Source organism: Dendropsophus ebraccatus, chromosome 5, assembly GCF_027789765.1.
Source record: "Dendropsophus ebraccatus isolate aDenEbr1 chromosome 5, aDenEbr1.pat, whole genome shotgun sequence".
NCBI lineage: Eukaryota > Metazoa > Chordata > Amphibia > Anura > Hylidae > Dendropsophus > Dendropsophus ebraccatus.
Window position 1 is genome coordinate 129,598,049 of NC_091458.1, and position 22,282 is coordinate 129,620,330.

General features: G+C 44.1%; 1 protein-coding gene across 1 annotated transcript; it reads left to right on the forward strand.

Moving 5' to 3' along the window:
* The first annotated feature begins 3,809 nt into the window (after window positions 1–3,809).
* On the forward strand, window positions 3,810–18,740 carry RBBP7 (RB binding protein 7, chromatin remodeling factor). The gene is made up of 12 exons (XM_069971248.1): window positions 3,810–4,009; window positions 8,808–8,952; window positions 9,570–9,715; window positions 9,924–10,097; window positions 10,445–10,560; window positions 10,874–11,034; window positions 11,262–11,388; window positions 12,263–12,340; window positions 14,831–14,907; window positions 17,515–17,572; window positions 17,685–17,795; window positions 18,456–18,740. The coding sequence occupies exons 1-12, from the start codon at window positions 3,994–3,996 to the stop codon at window positions 18,522–18,524; spliced, it is 1,278 nt and encodes a 425-aa protein (XP_069827349.1). The 5' UTR covers window positions 3,810–3,993; the 3' UTR covers window positions 18,525–18,740.
* Window positions 18,741–22,282: the final 3,542 nt, after the last annotated feature.

A 22,282-nucleotide genomic window follows, 5' to 3' on the forward strand; every position in this document is an offset into this window, starting at 1 on the left:
CACACAGCTGTTTTGGTGGCTTATGACCCCCAGAACAAAGGGGTTAGTTGATGAAAATCCATAACACCCAACCCTTGTCAGTGAAGAGTCGAGAAGCCCCCATATACTTTATACTGTTCCACAATCCCCTTTCTCTGTCTATGCCACACTCACCAGGTCCCCATTGATCACCAGGTCCCCATTAATCTCAACACACAGGAAATGTCTGCTCAACCAAACACCCTTTAATAAATATCTGTAATGCCAAACAATCCCTTTAAGTGTCCCCTGCATATCTATTTATAATTTTTTTCAATTGATGTACTATATTTCAGATGTTATATCCAAAAATTTAAGCAAATAAAATTATTTTATACAAAAAAAAACTTTCATTAATTTCATTATACATGTCTACTGACACCTTTTCACCAAGGGTCTTTGTCTGCGATGTAAGTGCCTTAGCGAATATACTTGAGTCTGGGAAGGCTGTTATTTAGAATGACCACTCCATACACCACAATGTAAAATAACCAACAATGCGCAGATCAATCTCTGTCATTACATGGACGGAAGCAGCGACTATTGATGAAGTCACAACAAGTCTTTTTCTGCATCTGTATCGATTATGCGTTTTATGTCTGGTTTGACCCCACTGACACGAATGGAGAAAACCAGTTGGCAGACGAGAGGGCTCACATATCTTGGTATTTCTATTCCACATAACCATGTCCACATAACAGACTGAACTGTAGACCTTTACTAGACACACTCAGAGGGATTTACAAACTTATCATATTATTGTTTCCTATCAGGGTTTTGGCATTTTAACGCCCTAAAAATGGCCGTGCTCGAACCTGTAAGATATGTGGTACCAATTTTGTTTGGGGCAGATCTAGACTCCAAATTATTCAGGACATTTTGACCTGCCCAAAAATAATGAGGGGTTGCCCCACACTGCCACACTTTTGACCTGCCAGCTGTATTGGCAGTATCAGGCTATGTTCACACAACGTAAGTTCTGTAGTAACAACGGCCGTGGTTAGTACGGAACTTAAGTTGTGCTGAGGGCTGAGGGAATCCCAGCCGGAGTGTATACACATAGTATACATTCCGGCCGGTATCTCTAGCAACACCATAAAAAACTGACGTCAGTTTTCTGCAGCCGCTATTCATTGAAAAGCGGCAGCAGAAAACCCTGACAGGTCACACAATGGAGCGTGCGGCTCCGGCCGCACACTCCATTGTGAGCAGCGGGGAATTTGTATGCGGGTAAAGATAAGCAGCACCGGCTAGGATGATCTTCTCAGACACCGGCCATTCCATGACCTGGCCGGGTCACGGAACGGCCGGGGTCTTACAAAATGTGAACATAACCTAACACCGGCTGGGTCACGGAATGGCCTGTGTCATATAGAGTCTGAACATAGCCTCAAGGTGAATTTTAACAATGGGTAGAGTTAGACGACCTACACTCCTTCAATAACTGAACAATAACTCAACATTTATCTCTCCCAATCCTCCCGATACACATGAATGCTTGGCACGGCCAAACTATTATGTGTTCCATATGGGGAGCAGTAAGCCACAGCCAAATGGCCCTAGCTTATGTCTCAGAGAACAAATAGGTTTTGCAGTGAAAGTTCCCCAGAAGGCCCCCATACACCTTATACTGACGGCCGAACCTGATGTCAGCAGCAGGTTAGGCTGACTTTAGTGTAAAGCTTATGGGCACCTTAAAGGGGTAGTTCACAAAAAAAAAATTTCTTTCAAATCAACTGCTGCCATGAAGTGCCAGAGATTTGTAATTTACTTCTATTAAAAAGCCTTCCAGTACTTATCAGCTGCTGTATGCCCAACAGGAAGTTGTATTATTTCCAGTCTGGAGAGCAGGAGAGGTTTTCTATGGGCATTTGCTACTGCTCTGGACAGTTCCTGACATGGACAGAGGAGGCAACAGAGAGCACTTTGTCAGACAGGAAAGAAAACACCACTTCCTGCTGGACACACAGCAGCTGATAAGTACTGGAAGACTTAAGATTTTTTTAATAGAAGTAAATTACAAATCTCTGGCACTTCATGGCACCAGTTGATTTGAAAGAAAAGTTTTTTTGGTGGACTACCCCTTTAAGAGCAAAACAGATTGTCCACTCTTCTGAAATACCTACATGTTTCGGATAGACCTCCATTGTCCCCACATGCTTATTTTTCTATAGTGGCATTCACTGAGTGGCACAATATGATTTACCACATACAGTCTACACCCTATAACCCACTTGCACCTCTGTTGCTTTCTGACAACCGCTTTGTTGGAACTGTTTTATGTTTGGAATACACTTAAAGAAGAATTCCAGTGAAAATGTTAATTAAGTATTGTATTGCCCCCCAAAAGTTATACAAATCACCAATATACACTTATGTATACTGTGGCTGCTGGAGAGGATGATGGCAGGGGGACACTGAGGGACACAGGGCACTGGAGGGACACTGAGCATCCCTCTGCCATCATCCTCTCCAGCAGCCACAGCCCTGGGAGTCGGGTCGTGACATCACCATTTTATCCTGGAAGTGACATCACCATGTTATCCAGGAAGTGAAGCCTTGATTCAGTAGTAAGTGCAGGGAAAAAAGCACTTTAAAAGCATTTCCTGTAATAAGTGTATATTGGGGATTTGTAGAACTTTTGGGGGGCAATAAAATATTGTAATAAAAATTTTCGCCGGACTTCGCCGGACTCCTTTAACTTTACTCTTTACTATGCTCAAGGAGTGGGACACATACCAATGCACAATCTGCTAATCCATGCTGCTAACAAACCTGCTCCTGGTTACACCTGAATTAGGGAAATTGGATTCACTATAAACTCATCACCATAATGAAAGAAAGCCTTCATTTTTACTCAAAAAATGTCAGGTGTCTGCTGTGCACGGAAAAAACCCTAATCCTAACAAGATAATATTGATACTATCCTCTTACCCACCCTATTTCCTTTAGCCTCTGTGACCTTTTGCCTTCATATATAGTAGATAGGCCCCTCTGTGCCCCCCATATAGTAGTTAGACCCCTCTGTGCCCCCCATATAGTAGTTAGACCCCTCTGTGCCCCCCATATAGTAGTTAGGCCTCTCTGTGTCCCCATATATTAGTCAGGCTCCCTGTCTCTATATGATATTCAGGCCCTTATGTGCTTCCATAAAGTAGTTAGGCCTCCTCTATGCATTCATATAGTAGTTAGGCCTCTATGTGCTCCCATATAGTGGTTAGACCCCATATATGGCTTCATATAGTATACACGCTCTCTTTTCCCTCCCCTCATATAGTAGCTAGGTCCCCTGTGTGAGCGCAGTGGGGTGCAGTGTCTACCACCTATAGGCTGGCTTACCTGGCAAAACTGACAAATAATGTTTTATTTTTTTGTACAAAAGAAGGGAAATAGAAGGATGTGGATAGTTCAGGTTCTGGAGAATCTTATAGGGCGGCTTTGTTAGACCTTTTTAGTCATCTACAGCTCAATAAACAGTGTGTGACCATCAGACAAGGCTGCACTGCATGCAGCACATCTACAAGTCCATAGGCTTTAGTGTTTCTCAGGAAGCCAGCTTCCAAAACGTTAGGAGACTGGCTCCAGTAAATGCCTAGTACTCCTGAGGCAAACTGGCACAACCACAGTCACAATACAGAATATACTATACTTCATTCAGCATCTTTTGTGATTTTTTTTTTTTGCCAGTTATAAAAATGGCCGCCCAGGCCTCCGTGACGCAGGCGCCGCAGTCTCCCGTGCGCTGATTGGTCGCTTCCTCCAGTATGGCGGCGCACGCTGCGGCGTGTCGGGGGGCGGGGCTGCAGGCGGCGTGCTGCTGTTACAAGTAGCTGTGTAACTTTGGCGGGGATCATCCGGCTGCGTCACCTCAGGCTTTCTTTTTCTTTTGGCGCGGGAAGCGTGTCCTGTGACCGACAGGGAGGCAGTGAGCGGGCCCGGCTCTCCTGGTACTGGCCGTCTGCAAGAGGCGGAAAGATGGCGAATAAAGAAAGTAAGCGGGGCCTGGCCCTGGGCGCACACCCTTCTCATCCCGGGGCCGGTGTGTAGCCGGGAGAACCGCGCCGCTCGCTGCTGTGGCTGCTCTGTGTGCCGCATCCCGCTCCCCGGCGCCATTCACTCCCGCAGCAGCGCCTCATTGTTCTGTGTGCCCGGGTGTATAGAGACAATGTACCGGGGGCTGCGGGGATGGAGCCGGGAGCTTCCCCCCCCGGGCCGGGCAGTGTGTTACCGCCAGCAGGGGGGTCCCCCATAGACATTGATGGTGTACAGAGCACGGTCTGTCAGGGACTGAGACCCCATGATGCTGCTATATAAGGTGATGGTTTCCCCCATAGACGTTGATGGTATATAGAGCATGGGCTGGTGTCAGGGACTGTGACCCCATGATGCTCCCCATGTGATGGGTCTCCCCATAGACATTGCTGGTATATAGAGCATGGGCTGGTGTCAGGGACTGAGACCCCATGATGCTCCCCATGTGATGGGTCTCCCCATAGACATTGCTGGTATATAGAGCATGGGCTGGTGTCAGGGACTGAGACCCCATGATGCTCCCCATGTGATGGGTCTCCCCATAGACATTGCTGGTATATAGAGCATGGGCTGGTGTCAGGGACTGAGACCCCATGATGCTCCCCATGTGATGGGTCTCCCCATAGACATTGCTGGTATATAGAGCATGGGCTGGTGTCAGGGACTGAGACCCCATGATGCTCCCCATGTGATGGGTCTCCCCATAGACATTGCTGGTATATAGAGCATGGGCTGGTGTCAGGGACTGAGACCCCATGATGCTCCCCATGTGATGGGTCTCCCCATAGACATTGCTGGTATATAGAGCATGGGCTGGTGTCAGGGACTGAGACCCCATGATGCTCCCCATGTGATGGGTCTCCCCATAGACATTGCTGGCACACAGAGCACGGTCTGTCAGGGACTGTGACCCCATGATGCTGCTATATAAGGTGATGGTTTCCCCCATAGACGTTGCTGGAGTACAGATCATGGTCTGATGTTAGGGGCTGTGACCCCTTGATGCTGCCTAGGAGCAGAAACCTAAACCATAGGGAATATTATTACCAATATCTTAATAGCAGCCTATGGAGGTATCTGATAGTAACATAGTAAACAAGGTTGAAAGAAGACAAGAGTCCATCAGGTTCAACCTAAGGAAACCCTACTGTGTTGATCCGGGAGAAGGCAAAAACCGCCACCAGGCAGATGTCAATTGCCCCATCACAGGGAGAACCCCTCCCCCCTGACTCCAATGGCGAGCAGAACAATTACCGGATCAGCGGAAATCTAATGCCCATAACTTGTAATATTATATTTTTCAATGGCTGGAAAGGGCACAGGTGCTGCCGCAGTAATACTGGGGCTAGGTCTGTGTGAGATCATATAGAGGTGGGTTGTGGCCCCCCATTATGTAAGATTTTTTTTTTTTTTTAAAAGGGGGCTTTTTTTGCCTATGGCCAGGGAGGAGGTGGATGAGGGCAATGACGTCCCCTCACCAGATCTCACCGCTCAGGTCCGCGCTGACAGGCCGCTTCCTGGTCTCTGACGCGGGCTTGAGACGTGACGTTTCAAGTCCGCTCAACCAGTCAGTGGCAGAGGCGGGATCCTCTCCGCCACTGACTAGTTGAGCGGACTTGAAACTCCGCCTGCGTATAGAATGGCGTCTATGGCACAGACGGAGATTAGAGCGATGGAAATCGTGGGAACTTCTCACTTAGCTTGAACCCACACTGACTTGGGAAAGGCTTGTATGTAGTGCCTCACAGCTGGTATCCAGGTTAAGGGGTAAAGATGTTCATTGTGGGGGTCCCCCCTCCCCAATACTGTACTAGGTTTCATTGATACACTTTTGGGGTTGATTGATACAGTTGTGCCCTGTGGAAGCTATCAGGTGGGACCACTGCTCAGGTAGTGTGGATACAGTGTGCCGTGATTGGTGTCATTGGCTCCTTTAGGTCAGTACATTGTATCCCTGCCCTGGCATTTAAAGACACCCAATGAAATTGAAAAACAAGAGGAAGACTGTGTGGGAAAACAATACACAAAGTGAGCATTTATGTAGAAGAGCTGGATGTATTAACAGATATTGGAGAAATACACAAAGTGAATTTACACATGAACGTATTGCCGCTCCTGGGCCCCGCTGACTACCGCCAGATGTCACTTTTGTCTGGAATCTGGGTACATCACATACCCGGCTCTTCCAGCTGCAGCATCACGGCCCAGCTGAGTGCATGCCCGCTCAGCCAGTCAGTGACTGCAGTGGTGTCCCGCCCCACTCGCTGGTTGGCAGAACGGACAGTCACTCACTTGTGTAAGCAATGTTGCTGCAGGACATCAGCAGCTGTCAACCAGACCCGGGAGCGGCGCTATGAGGCGTGGGGACAGGGAAGAATAATTTGTAATTTTCCTGTAACCCCCTGGCTTTTAAAAAAATATATTTATTTTGATGGCACTTCTCCTTTTTCGCCTTTTTCACACTAGCCTGAGACAGATGGATTTTTGTGCCCTTATTACTGTCTTGGTTCCTGTTCTGACTTCTAGTCTAATGACCTGGACATATGGGATAGTTGATCTATTGGCATGCACTCATACTGTATGTTGCATGTCAAACTAAAACTTTACAAGAATGCCATATAAATCTACAGGAATAATAATAAATTATTATTATTAATAATAATATTATTATTAATATTATTAATAATAATAATAATAATAATAAAAATAATAATAATAATAATAATATTATTATTTCTGTGTTCTCCCACACTTTCTTAGAGCATATGATGTGTGGGCTATAAGTTTACGGAACCTTTTGTGATTCTATCCGTTATACAAACTACGGACAGGATCTGCTGTCACTTTTGGTGTTGATGTGGAATGACCTCCTGGACACCTTCTGATTCTCAGTGACTACCCATGGAGCAATATAGCGCACCTTTATGGATGACGATGAACTTAAACAATTGTAAAAGGGCTTTCCATAAATCTTTGTCCTCCTCAAACTGCTCCAACTAGTAATGGTTGAGGGGAGTGGTCATATGAATATAAGTATATGAATATAAAGTCTCTGCTCTGTGACTGGAGAAATAAGCGGGGCTACCATTTGACTCCTTAAAGAGGAACTATCAGCAGTTTAGACTAATCTAACCTGTTAGCCCCCTATTGTGCAGGAGCCGCAGAAGACAAAGGTATATATAAGTGAATGTACCATCAGGCGCAGGTGAAGCACTGGAGGCAGGCCAACCCATCTCCAGTGGGAGGAAACCCCTGCCCCTCTATGATGCTGCTTAATTATAATCAATGGAGCAGCATCATAGAGGGGTGGGGGTTTCCTCCCACTGGGGTGGGTCGGCCTGCCTTCAGTGCTTCACCTGGGCCTAAAGGTACATTCACTTTAAGGAGATCACAGGGGCACAGAGAGGACGGGAGGAGGCGCAGGAGCACTCACCCCAATGGGACCAGGTGGCGGGGTGAGCGCTCCTGCACGGGACTGGGTTGCGGGGATACGGAACCGCAAGGAGGTGCAGCGGGGTGAGCGGCAGATAAGGAACGCTCACCCCCCTGCACGGGAGTGGGAGGAAGGGGTGACATTGCAGCATTGGAAGGGAGGGAGGGAGAGAGAGAGAGCACTGCAATTCTACATAGACGTCTATTCTTAGGCCCCGTTCCCACTGAGCAAAGCTAGCGGAATTCCGCGACGGAATTGTCCGCCGCGGAATGCCGTTAGCCTCCCGCTCATAATGGGACTCTATGGGAGGCGCGCGCTGCTGCTCTATACGCGCTGAAGAATGAACATGTTCATTCTTCAGCGCGGACAGGGCAGGAGCGCGCGCCTCCCATAGAGTCCCATTATGAGCGGGAGGCTAACGGCATTCCGCGGCGGACAATTCCGTCGCGGAATTCCGCTAGCTTTGCTCAGTGGGAACGGGGCCTTAGTCTATACTTCTACAGGCGCCCCCTGCTGGACCCTGCCGGAAGACATACACTTGAGACGTGACGTCACTTTTTTTTTTTTTTTTTTTTTAAGGAAGTGAGCCTGCCTGATCTACTAAATTGAGGGAAACAGCACTATGTGCATTTCTCATAGTGTATATAAGTGATTTGTCTAACTTTCCATATGTAATAAAATATTAAATACATTTTGCCTGGAGTACCCCTTTAAGGAAAAGGGTGCTGTGGTCCCTCTTTGTCCCTGACCCAGAACAGCTCTGACCCATCGAGTCCTGGACTCCACAATACCTCTGATGGTGTTCATACAGACGTACAACTGAGGCATCACTTCCTAAAGGGGTACTCCAGCGGTGGGTTATTTTGGGATTTGGCTGGGGAGGAGGTGGCTGAGAGAAAAGACGTCCACTCACCTCCCCGTATCCAGCAGCAGGTCCCGTATTGCGGCGCTCCGATTCCCGGCCGCTTCCTGGTGTCTGACTCGAGCTCGAGACGTGACGTCTCAAGTCCTCTCAGCCAGTCACTGACAGAGGCGGGATCCATTTCAAGTCTGCTCCGATCCCGCCCTCTGTCACTGACTGGCTGAGCAGACTTGAGACGTCACGCCTCGAGCCCGCGTCAGACACCAGGAAGCGGCTGGGGACCGGAGCGCTGCGATACGGGACCTGCCGCTGGATCCGGGGAGGTGAGTGGACGTCTTTTCTCTCACCTCCTCCCCGGCCAGATTTCAAAATATCCCCCACCCCCCTCTGGAGTATCCCTTTAAACCTGTCTTGGATATTAATCATAAACAATTTTTTAAAATTTTACTTTGATCTTCGTAGTGTTTGAGGATACCGTGGAGGAGCGTGTTATCAATGAGGAATACAAAATCTGGAAGAAAAATACTCCGTTCCTGTATGACTTGGTAATGACACATGCCCTGGAATGGCCAAGTCTTACTGTGCAGTGGCTTCCCGATGTTACTAGGTAAAAATTGTGTTCTTACCAAATGTGTTATGTTAAGAGTAAGGGCCATATTACAGGCCCAACCACTATAGTAATCGCTACCTGAGCCTATTACATGACTTGATTATCGTGCATTGTTCATACATTACCTTTCCATGCTCCCTGGTGGTCTCTTCGCCCCTGCCTGCTGTCTGCAGCCTCTAACGCAACTGCAGAGACAGCTTCTGAAGTGACAGGCCTCCCTGGCCGTGGATTGGCTTGGCAGCCTGTCACTTCAGAGACCATATCTGAAGTTCTACTGGCAGCTGCGGGGAGAAGTGGAGAGAACACCGGGGAGTGTGGAGAGGTAATGGTGTATACATTTTATTTTTATAGTAATCAGTCGGTGGTTGATGATTTTAGGGTCTGGACCTAAAGACACGATCAGCTGATCATTATTACATGGCGCAATCTGCCAATTTGTCAGATTATTGCTCCGTGTAATAGGGACCCAAGTTGTAATGCAAGAGAAACAGCAAAGTGTCTTGCAAACCATAAATGTAAAAACTGTCCCTGTAGTTATTCGTCCACCTGTTAGTTCCCTCTTGTGTAGTCTGTGCAAAATGCCTTATTGTTTTATAATTTTGTCTCCCCATTAGACCAGAAGGTAAAGACTATGCTTTGCATTGGTTGGTACTGGGGACACACACTTCAGATGAGCAGAATCATCTTGTGGTGGCGAGAGTCCAGATTCCAAATGATGATGCACAGTTTGATGCATCTCACTATGACAGTGAGAAAGGAGGTAAGAGATCCCCCAAATCCGATAGTCCCATGCATGGAAATAGCATTGATGTGGCCACAATAGTCAACACTATAATGGGCTCCAGTCACAACTTGCTTGTTTTTCGGACTGTATAATTTCTCTCTTGCCCTTTATTTTTGGGGCAGTCCTGACCCCATTGAGGAATCTGTTGTTTCTCATTATTCCCTGTTATGTTTGTACTTTTCAGAATTTGGTGGATTTGGTTCTGTAAGTGGCAAAATTGAAACTGAAATTAAAATCAACCATGAAGGTGAAGTGAATCGGGCCCGATACATGCCTCAGAATCCATGTATTATTGCGACCAAAACGCCATCATCTGATGTGCTGGTATTTGATTATACTAAGCACCCGTCTAAACCTGGTGAGTAGAACATTGCCTGCTGGAATACCTCATGATGGATGTGGCTAATCCACAGCACTTATGAGAGTTGGCCTAAAAAGTTTTGACCACTGTAGTCCCAACTAGATATACTCTGCTCTTTATTCATATTTTCCAGTCATAAACACCTATATGCCATAGAGCCCAACATCTATCCCTTTGTCATATGTCTGCTCTCAGGGCAGCATAAAGCACTTTGCAGACTGTTCTTCATAGTCTGCAAAGAAGGCTTCAATGAAGGCCTAAACTGACAAATGCCTTTCAGAGTGCTTTTGTATATAGAAGCTGTATTGACTTGTGTTTTTTTTTCTTTTTCCTTTTCTTGCTAGACCCCAGTGGAGAGTGTAATCCCGATCTTAGACTGAGAGGTCATCAAAAAGAGGGCTATGGCCTGTCTTGGAATTCTAACCTAAGTGGTCACCTGTTGAGTGCATCTGATGATCATGTGAGTATGGGTCCATTTACTCTGACAGATTATCTGCCAAAGATTTGAAGCCAAAGCCATGAACAGACTATAAACAGGGAACAGGTCATAAAGGAAAGCCTGAAATATCTCTCCTTTTCAAATCCATTCCTGGCTGTGGCTTCAAATCTTTGGCAGATAATCTTTCTGTGTAAATGCACCCTAATGCAGACTTGTATTTAGGTTTGCAGTAAGTAGTTTTGAGCTCTGTAGTGCACAATACCTGATTAATATATGTATTTAAAATAGTAATGTAACCTATATAATGAATTTGTGTAACAATTTTTGTTTGCAGACTGTTTGTTTGTGGGACATAAGTGCCGGGCCCAAAGAGGGCAAAATAATCGATGCTAAAGCAATCTTTACTGGCCATTCGGCAGTGGTGGAGGATGTGGCGTGGCATCTATTGCATGAGTCTTTGTTTGGCTCCGTTGCTGATGACCAAAAGCTTATGATGTAAGTAGGGATTTTAATTTAGTCTTGTAGATTTAGTTCATATCTATGCATTGTTCCCTTCAACTGTATTGTAACTTAGAACAATTATAATGTATGAAGCTGCTAAAAACTTATCAATGTGTTTTATATTATAGAGTAAGGGCCATATTATGACCCAATCACTGTAGTAAACGAGCACAGATTTCTTTTTGTTATACTTTATGTATAAATATATTTTTCTTTGCCAGATGGGACACGCGGTCAAATACAACATCTAAACCAAGTCATTCTGTGGATGCGCACACTGCCGAAGTCAACTGCTTGTCCTTCAATCCATATAGCGAATTTATCCTGGCTACTGGATCGGCTGATAAGGTTTTAAAATTTTTTTCTTTACAACGATTTTAAAATTGCGAAAACTGTGTAGAAAATATGAGGTCTGTAGAAGACCTATTAAAGATCCTTGCTCAGGTTCCTAAAGTGGCTCTCTACCCACAATCTGACCCCCCCCCCCCCCCCCCCAAACCACTTGTACCTTCAGTTAGCTGCTTTTAATCCAAGATTGTCCTAAAAAACAACTTTTAAACTTACATCCCTGTGCCAAACGGGAGTATCTGTGCCCTAACTGTGCACCACCCCTCCGTCCCTCCTCCCCACCCTCTTCATCATTAGGAATGCCACTGGAACATTTACTCCTGTCTGACCATTGCACAGCTGCTTAACGATCCAGCCCAATATTCACTCAGCTGACGAATAGTAGGCAATCTGCCTGCAGCATTCTTAATGATGAGGAGGGACAGAGGTTGTGCCAGCCTGATGCATACACAATCTAAGCCCCACCCGTTGGACACAGGGCTGCCAATTTAAAAGTTGTTTTTCAGGACAATAACTGCATCCCCTGCCGAGCGGACCCCAGGACAGATCTTGGATTAAAAGCAGCTATCGGAAGGTACAAGTGGTTTGGGGGGTCAGATTGTGGGTACAGAGGCGCTTTAAGGTTTCCCTGCCTATGCTGGATACGAATGTGGTTAGATATATTTTTGTTTGTGACCTAAAATAATGGCAAAGGAATTTTCAGGGCCACCATATTTAGCTAACCGATATTGGTTCGGTACACAGTGGTCAATTGGTGGCAGCATGGCTGAAAGTGCTTCTGGGTAAGGAAAATCTACTTTAGGCCACTGCAAAAATGATAGATACAAGTACAATGATTTACAAAATATATATTGTGCTCATGTATTTCTCTTAGACTGTTGCACTCTGGGATCTGCGGAACCTAAAGCTTAAACTTCATTCATTTGAATCCCATAAAGATGAGATCTTTCAGGTGAGTGCTCATGTTGACATGTATATCTGTGGTTACTTGAGAAGTCCAGTGACTTCTAAGATTTGTCAGCTGGCAGGGGGAACATAATCAATCACTACTTGCCTCTGCAGCGCTGGCTTGCCCCTTTGGGGTCCCCCTGGACTTTTTACAACCCAGTTGATGGACTGCCTGCTCAGCCACTGGCTGATGGGACAATCTATCAGGAAGGTTGGGTATTTTTCCCCAAGTTGTGGCGACATTAGTATGGGGGGGGGAGAGAGAATACCTCCTAGCGGGGGTCCCAGTGCCTGTCACTTTGTGCTTTGGAGGCAAAGGGAGAGGCAAGTAGTGATTGTTATATTGCCCCCTCCTGCTAACCGACAAATTTAAACGCTGGGATTCTCCTTTTTTAGATTATGTTCCCACGACGTATAGATTGCAAAGAATGGATGTTGTTGAACGTCTGGAAATGTTCATGAGCATTATTTCTAGCCGTTTAACAACAATGGCTGTTCTTTGCAGTCTTTAGTATGTCGTGGGAACATACTCTCAGAAGAGACATGTCAAGCTCAGACCCTCCAGCTGTTTTAAAACTACAATTCCCAGCATGCCCGGACAGCTAAAGCTTTGGCCGTCCAGGCATGATGGGACTTTTGAGTTTTGCTACAGCTGGAGGGCCAGAGTTTGACACCCCTGCCTTACTATGTCGCTGTCATTTTCGAAAATCCAAATCAACTGGATGTAAAGTTTGCAATTTTACACTCACCGGCCACTTTATTAGGTACACCTGTCCAACTGCACGCTACCACTTAATTTCTAATCAGCCAATCACATGGCAGCAACTCAGTGCATTTAGGCATGTAGACATGGTCAAGACAATCTCCTGCAGTTCAAACAGAGCATCAGTATGGGGAAGAAAGGTGATTTGAGTGCCTTTGAACGTGGCATGGTTGTTGGTGCCAGAAGGGCTGGTCTGAGTATTTCAGAAACTGCTGATCTACTGGGATTTTCACGCACAACCATCTCTAGGGTTTACAGAGAATGGTCCGAAAAAGAAAAAACATCCAGTGAGTGGAAGTTCTGTGGGCAGAAATGCCTTGTTGATGTCAGAGGAGAATGGGCAGACTGGTTCGAGCTGATAGAAAGGCAACAGTGACTCAAATAGCCAACCGTTACAACCAAGGTAGGCAGAAGAGCATCTCTGAACGCACAGTACCTCCAACTTTGAGGCAGATGGGCTACAGCAGCAGAAGACCACACCGGGTGCCACTCCTTTCAGCTAAGAACAGGCTCATCGAAATTGGACAGTAGAAGATTGGAAAAACGTTACCTGGTCTGATGAGTCTCGATTTCTGCTGCGACATTCGGATGGTAGGGTCAGAATTTGGCATCAAGAACATTAAAGCATGGATCCATCCTGCCTTGTATCAACGGTTCAGGCTGGTGGTGGTGGTGTCATGGTGTGGGGAATATTTTCTTGGCACTCTTTGGGCCCCTTGGTACCAATTGAGCATCGTTGCAACGCCACAGCCTACCTGAGTATTGTTGCTGACCATGTCCATCCCTTTATGACCACAATGTACCCAACATCTGATGGCTACTTTCAGCAGGATAATGCGCCATGTCATAAAGCTAGAATCATCTCAGACTGGTTTCTTGAACATGACAATGAGTTCACTGTACTCAAATGGCCTCCACAGTCACCAGATCTCAATCCAATAGAGCATCTTTGAGTTGTGGTGGAACGGGAGATTCGCATCATGGATGTGCAGGCGACAAATCTGCGGCAACTGTGTGATGCCATCATGTCAATATGGACCAAAATCTCTGAGGAATGCTTCCAGCACCTTGTTGTATCTATGCCACCAAGAATTGAGGCAGTTCTGAAGGCAAAAGGGGGTCCAACCCGTTACTAGCATGGTGTACCTAATAAAGTGTGTGTGTGTGTATAAAGATATAGATATATATGCATTAAAACCAAGCTACATGTACTTGTATCCAGGTACAGTCCCCTGAAGGCAGCTTTTTAGTCTGGTGCTGGATGAAAAAGAGACTAAATGCAGGAAGAATCACTGCAGAGTACAGAGAATCACTGCTCGAAACATCCTTCAATCAAATGTCTGCCGTCTTTGTGACCGCTCTGTTGTCCGGGACATCCTGCGTTTGGTCTTCAGTAGAGATGATCGAACTCGAACCATCGGCTTTCCATTCAATTTGAATGGAAGGCCGATGGTTCGAATTCGAACGAACCTGAAAATTCCTGATCGATCATCTATAGTCTTCAGCACAAGACCAAAAAGCTGCCATCAGGAGACTGGACCTGGATACAAGTAAGTGTAGTTTTTTTTTTTTTTTTTTTTTTTTATGCATTAAATTTTAGAAGAAATCATGTAAATTGCAAATATGCTTTATTTCATTCCCTGTTTTAGAAGATTATAACAGTGACACTTTTTATTGTAAATCTGTTGCTTGCATATGTGTATGGCTTTACTTACACTGTCTTCCTACTAGGTTCACTGGTCTCCTCATAATGAAACTATCCTGGCTTCAAGTGGAACAGATCGCAGACTTAATGTTTGGGATTTGAGGTATGTGTGCAGTGTTGATGGGAGATGGTGGTAGGATTTGTACAAATGAAAAGAAAACTTGAGCACAATTATAATATGGTTCCCAGCAGCACGGTATAAAGGTAATGTGCAGCTCGTGGAGCATACAGCCGCAGCAGATGCTGTACAAAGCAGTGTGTTATGCTGCGTGAGCCAGGGAGAGGGGCGGCAACTAGTCACGGCTCTCAGCCTGTCAATGCAGGGATGGTTGACACACAGAGGCTACTAATGGGTTTCAACTTTGTTCTACTGCAGCTGGTATGTTCTGCGAGCTGTACTGTGCTGCTGTGAACCAAGTTGGTACAGTCTGGTTCCTTTTAACCTCTTAAGGACATAGGACGTACCGGTACGTCCTATGTCCTCATTAGCACTTCAAAGCGGGGCCGCGCGGCGGCCCCGCTTTGAAGTGCCGCGATCCCGGGTGCCGCGTGTAGCCCGGGACCGCCGCTATTAGCGGGCACGGTCCGATCGCCGTGCCCGCTAATTAGCTAATCGGAGGCAGCTGTCAAAGTTGACAGCTGCCTCCGATTACCGGAGGCAACGTTTCCCTGGTGTCTAGTGGGGGAGATCGCTCCTCCGGGACCTTGTCCCGGAGGAGCGATCTCCGTTACTGATGCCGGCCGGGGACGCGTCCAAGATGGCGCCGTCCTCGGCTCGGCACTCGTTTGATTCCGGCTGCAGCAGCCGAAAGCAAACGAGTGCCGATCTCATGGATCTCTGCAGCATATCTATGCTGCAGAGATCTCTATGAGAGATCAAAGTATATATACTAGAAGTCCCCCAGGGGGGCTTCTAGTATATGTGTAAAAAAAAAAAAAAAAACGTGTTGTTAATAGTAAAAATCCCCCTCCCCTAATAAAAGTCTGAATCACCCCCCTTTTCCCAGGTTTTAAATAAAAGTAAACAAATAAATAAATAAATAAACATGTTTGGTATCGCCGCGTGCGTAATCGCCCGAACTATTAATTAATCACATTCCTGATCTCGTACGGTAAACGGCGTCAGCGCAAAAAAATCCCAAAGTGCAAAATTGCGCATTTTTGGTCGCATCAAATCCAGAAAAAATGTAATAAAAAGCGATCAAAAAGTCGTATATGCGCAATCAAGGTACCGATAGAAAGATCACATCATGGCGCAAAAAATGACACCTCGCACAGCCCCATAGACCAAAGGATAAAAGCGCTATAAGCCTGGGAATGGAGCGATTTTAAGGAATGTATATTGGTTAACAACGGTTTGAATTTTTTACAGGCCATCAGATACAATATAAGTTATACATGTTATATATCGTTTTAATCGTAACGACTTGAGGAACATGCATAACAAGTCAGTTTTACCCCAGGGCGAATGGCGTAAAAACACATTTCCCCCAAATAAAAGAAATGCGTTTTTTTTTTCAATTTCACCACACTTTGAATTTTTTTCTGGTTTCGCAGTGTACTTTATGCAAAAATTCAGCCTGTAATTGCAAAGTACAATTAGTGACGCAAGAAATAAGGGGTCATGTGGGTTTCTAGGTGGAAAAATGCAAGTGCTATGACCTTTTAAACACAAGGAGGAAAAACCGAAAACGTAAAAACGAAAATGGGCCATGTCCTTAAAGGGTTAAGGACCCATGACATCTGTTGTGAAGGGGATATAGATAGGGCTCAGACTTGGAGCACTCTTCACGCTTTCTATTTTAGCATTTAGGGCTTATACCCACGTTCGTATTTTACAGATTCTACGGATGGGAAAATCCTGTAGAGGAGTTTTTCCCTGTCCGGCATGATGTATCAATATCATGCCAGGAGCAGGAAAACTTGTTTGAACTTCCGCTGGACTGTAATGGCATAGCCGTGGGGATTCAAACATTTCAACACTCACAATTACAGTGCTTCCCCGTCCAAAATATGGGATGTAGAAATAAGCCTTTACATGCCACTGCAAAAAACTGACAGCAGCATTTTAAATGGCTTTACATACATTATTAATGGTGTGGTGGTTCAGATCAGCTCCCCATGACTCAGCTCCCCATGACTCAATTGCTGGATCTCTTTGGAGAACTTGGTACAGCTTGCCTACAGGGGCACCAAAATAATGGATCAGTGTAGTACACATGTTCTGCACTGATCTGTATGAATAACAGTGATTGCTTATATACAATTCCTCTATGGGAACTACAAAAGTGCTAATTAAAATAACAAAACTGCAAAGTAAATGACGAACAATAAAATGTCAGAATAGTGGGGGAGTTTTTCTTTGATTTTTGCAGTGGAAGGTTCCAAAAAAGTGATTTAAAAGGTAGATGAAAACATGGTTGTGTCAAACTACAGATTATGGCATGAAAATGAGCCTCGATATAGTTCCATAGACTGGAAATTAAAATCATAGGGTTCAAAAAAGTAATAACTATGCAAATAGACAATTTTACTTTTTACTACAATCCCTAAATTACAGAACTCTCCATTCTTTGTACGTTGGAAAACTTGCAAAATCGGCGCTGTATGAAATGATTTTTTTTAATGTACAGACGCTTAGAAGCTTTCTCATGTGTGTGTTTTTTTTTTTTTTTTTTTTTTTTTTTTTTTTTTTTTTTTTTAAATCTAGTAAAATTGGCGAGGAACAATCTGCAGAAGATGCTGAGGACGGACCCCCTGAATTACTGGTATGGCTTTATCTTTAATGTTTCTTACTACATAGGCTTGTGAACTAGTGCTCTGAGAAGAACATGATTTTTAATAACTGAATAATGTGCCCTTAAATCATGTCTTTGATAGTTCATCCATGGAGGACACACAGCAAAGATATCAGATTTCAGCTGGAACCCAAATGAGCCCTGGGTTATTTGTTCAGTGTCTGAAGACAACATTATGCAGGTTTGGCAGATGGTAAGTTGATCTGAGTTGTTGCTTATGGTGCTATAAGTTCTATTATATAATGTAAAGTTATGTGAATTATTAAAGGGGTTATCTATAATTAGAGTAACATGGCCGCTTTCTTCCAGAAACAGCATCTTGGGGTCCTTTTACACACACTCATCTGCCAGATTTTTGAAGCCAAACCCATGAATGTATTTGAAAAGAGAAGTTACAGTCTTTCCTTCATGACCTGTTCTCTGTAAGTCTGTTTCTGGCTTTGGCTTCAAAAACAGTCAGATCGGTGTAATAGGACCCTCAGTCTCACTTTGTACATGATATTGCAGATTGGTTTCTATGGAGTAAATAGACCAGTGTTGCAATGCTTAATAAAACCTGATGACAACTGGTGGTGCTGTTTTTGAAGAAAGCAGCAACTTAGCCTAAAATGTCATCCAGGATTTTTTTTTTTTATGTACCCACAACGGGAAAATGACGTCAGTCTTTGTGGATGGCTTTCATTTTAGTGCCAAAAGATGCACATGTTCATCATTTGTGGCAGTCATTACCAGTAGATGGACGACATTTTGGTGTTAAAAATGGCAGCCTTAATTTTTCTGTTGTGTGAACATGGTCTTAAATGCTTCAGCTCTGCCACTCTCATACATGTGCCTATGCTTTTATATTTTTCAGGCTGAGAATATTTATAATGATGAAGAGCCAGACATACAACCTTCTGAATTGGAAGCACAGGGATCTTAGATGTGCTTTTTGTGCGTTTTTTTTTTGTTTTGTTTTTCTTTGTTTACCAATGCAGACTTACACAATGTAAAGTGGTTGCTATTCATTTAAGTTATCCTTTTAATGAATGAATACAACACACTTTGACAACTTACCTATATATTGTATTGTAATGAACATGTTTGTATTTGACACAAGGCTTGTGAAATGGTGGAATTAAAAAAAATGTTTCTGTTCTGTAGTGTCTGAATTTAGCATTAAATGTAAATTTTTCATACCATATTTATCCCATAGAATTGTAAAGACAGTGTGTGGTTTAGTAGGTGACACCTATATGCGCTGGTGTGTAGCAGGCACATTAACCCCTTGAGGACACATGATGTCATCTGGTATGTCATGTGTCTGCTATGGAGATTGAGAGAAGGGCTGTGACCCCGCCACTCCCAGCTGCTATGTGCAGCCAGGGACAGTGGCTATTAGCAAATGCGGGACTGTTTTTGTCCCTGTTAATTAGGACAGTTAAATGCAGCAGTCATAACTGAGAGCTGCATTTAAATGCCTTCTATAGCAATCGCTGGTATCTAGTGGGGGATCTTCTAGCTGCAATGTCAGAGAGGGCCGCAATGATGGCTGATCCTGGCTGGGTAATCTATAGATCTGGGCTGCAGCAGACCAGAGTAATACAGCACTGATCTAATCGTTCAGTGGTGCAAAGTCTATACTGCATGGATCTCTGAGAGGTCCCCTCCCCTAATTTTTCCCATAATATAAATAAATTTAAAAAAATATTTGGTTGGTATGACCCTGTGCGTAATTGTGAGATCCTTAAAATTATCATTATGAATGGTAAGTGCAAAAAAAGCCAAAGAGCAAAATTGCTGATTTTTGATTGTATTAAATCCAGAAAAATTGTTCTAAGCCATCAAAAAGTCACATATAAGTCATATATATGCAATCAAGATACTGAAATAAAGTACAGATCATGCTGCAAAAAATGACACCGCATCAAGCCTTATAGACCAAAGGATAAAAGTGTTGTAAGGCTGGTAACAGAGCAATATTAAAGGGGAACTCTGGGTATAGGTTAAAAGTTTAAACTTCTACAGAAGTATACAGCATTACTTACCTGTCTATCCCAGTTTTGAAAGTACCAAAAATCCATTTGTTTGGGGCGTTGCTCTGTTTTGTGTTTCTGTCTTTCCTGGTTTAGCATTTTCCAGAATGCAATGCTTTCCCTCATGTGACCATCACAAGCCCCACCCATTACAATCAGAAAAATTAGTGCTGCACCTGCTGCTGGCTGGTCTGAGATGGTGAATCACTTAGGGGATTGGGTTATCCAGCCAAGCCTCCTGTGACATCATGCCCTGCCACCTGTATCCATCATCAGCAAACACTCTCAAAGTGAGACAGAGGCATGGGAGATTTGTCTCCTAAGGGTGGAGAGCAGAGGGAGCAGAAGACAATGTGAATTGGCACATAGGCCATTTTTTCACTTCCTGGATTTCTATCAGCTACCAGTGTGGCAGAACCGTACAGGTACAGTAATTGTATAGACACATCTATATAACTTTTAGTGTACTTTTAAAAGAAAACAAGTTTTTCTTATCTGGAGTTTCCCTTTAACCCCTTCATGACCGAGCCCATTGATGCCCACATGTCCAGGTCAAACTGGTGCAATGTTCTTCCCCACCTTGTAACCATAGTGCTTTTATTTCTCCACCTACAAGGCTGGTTGAGGGGGTGTTGTTCTTTTTTTTGTGCCATGATCTCTAGTTTTTATTGCTGTAAGAGAATTTGATTGCTTTTTATTTTTATTTTTTTTCTAACCGAATTAAAAAAAATAAATCAGTCTCTAATTTGTGGCTGTAGTCCCAAAATAATCTTGTGTAAGTATGTATATCGATCCTATGCTGGTATCCAATGGCTCCTTAGAACAACCAATTATTTCATCAAATGATTGATGGACTTTGTTCTGGGATGTGTAACAAATGACGCAGACTATATTGTATACAGATTTAATCTACATTTATGAAAATGGCAGATTTACATTCAAGAAAATCATCTACAAAGTAAGAAAATTAAACCCAATGCCCAATTATTACATAGAAACAAAGCATCCGCTGTATAAATAAACCAGCATGTAGCCAACACTAGACATGTCAATCTTTTCTTGCACAGACTGGAGGTAGGTTTTCTATAAAGCACCTGTGCAGCAGGGTCTACCAACCAGATGGTTGAGAGAGTCTATATATACACCAGAATACCCAATAGCTATGGCTTGAATAAAATATAAATACAGGGATGTTGTAGCCTATGTCCACTTAACAGGTGACAAGTATTAGCTTTGTGGTGGTCCAGCTAGAAATAAATTCTATTTGTGACTATCTTATACATAGTTATATAGCAAAAGTTTCAGTTGCAGCAGTATACAAAAGTGCAGAATGAAAACTGGCTGAAGGGATCAGATTTGAGGCAAGATTCCCCTGGAATACTTATGTACAAAGCCCCTGGCTTTATTATACTTAGTAGACTATTGGTCCATTACTATTACAGGTTTTCTAGGGTAATGCACTAGAAGAGTTGGTTTGTTTGTTTTTTTTAGCAATTTTAAGATTGTGGTCATATTTAGCAAAGTAAGCTCTGGAAATGTAGCCTAAGGAAGTGTGTCTTACATACCTTGCAATTTCCACTATAATAGCACTTGCACCAGTTTTGCTCTCACTTAAAAAATAGGCATAGTGGAACACATTGATCTGTTTCATAAGCAAATTATGGCCCCAGAGGCTAAGGGCCCTTTTACACAGAAAGATTATCTGACAGATTATCTGCCAAAGATTTGAAGCCGAAACCAGGAATGGATTTGAAAAGGAGAAATCTCAGGCTTTCCTGTATGACCTGATCTCTGTTTATAGTCTGTTCCTGGTTTTGGCTTCAAATCTTTGGCAGATAATCTTTCTGTGTAAAAGGGCCCTTAGAGATGGAAATAGCCACTAGTCTCCAGTATTTCTACTACAGGGACTTGGCTTTCTAGTCCAAAAGGGACTGCTTAAAGAGTTTATACAGTGTTAGAAAAACATGGCCACTTTCTAGACACATGACTCGTCTCTAGCGCCTGGTACCTTGGTTAGAGCAACAAAATGATCTTTGAATCTGCAGCACTATGTAATACTGGGGTGGCCTAGAGTGTCTGTGCCCCAGGTATGTGATGCCTCTCCTTCCTCCTCATTAGGAACACCCCTTGGTAGGATTTTTCCTATTTCTCACTTGTCTAAACTGCACCTGTGCTGTAGTGACACAGGTTCAGTATAGACGAGTGATAAATAGAAATCCTGCCAGGAGGTGTTGCAGACCTGGGGCACAGACACTCCAGTTTGACACAGTGCTGCAGATTAAAAAACATACAGATGTCACTAGCAACTAGAGATGAGTATGCTCAAGTCCAATCATTCAGCATTTGAATACCAATGGCTGAAGAAGTTGGATGCAGCCCAAGCGAGTTCAGGAAAACTAGGATACAGCCTATGTGCTGGTCTGTATTAGCAATTAGAGATGAGCGAACCTGGAGCATGCTCGAGTCTATCCGAACCTAAACTTCGACATTTGATTAGCGGTGGCTGCTGAAGTTGGATAAAGCCCTAAGGCTATGTGGAAAACATGGATATAGTCATTGGCTGTATCCATGTTTTCCAGACAACCTTAGGGCTTTATCCAAGTTCAACAGCCACTGCTAATCAAATGCCGAACGTTCGGGTTCGGATGAACCCGATCCCGGTTTG

Bases quoted from the DNA above. Each gene is read 5' to 3' on its own strand.
- RBBP7 (XM_069971248.1), top strand. The intron at 8,953-9,569 runs GTAAAAATTGTG...TCTCCCCATTAG, and splicing joins TGGCTTCCCGATGTTACTAG to ACCAGAAGGTAAAGACTATG. The intron at 11,035-11,261 runs GTAAGTAGGGAT...TTTCTTTGCCAG, and splicing joins GATGACCAAAAGCTTATGAT to ATGGGACACGCGGTCAAATA.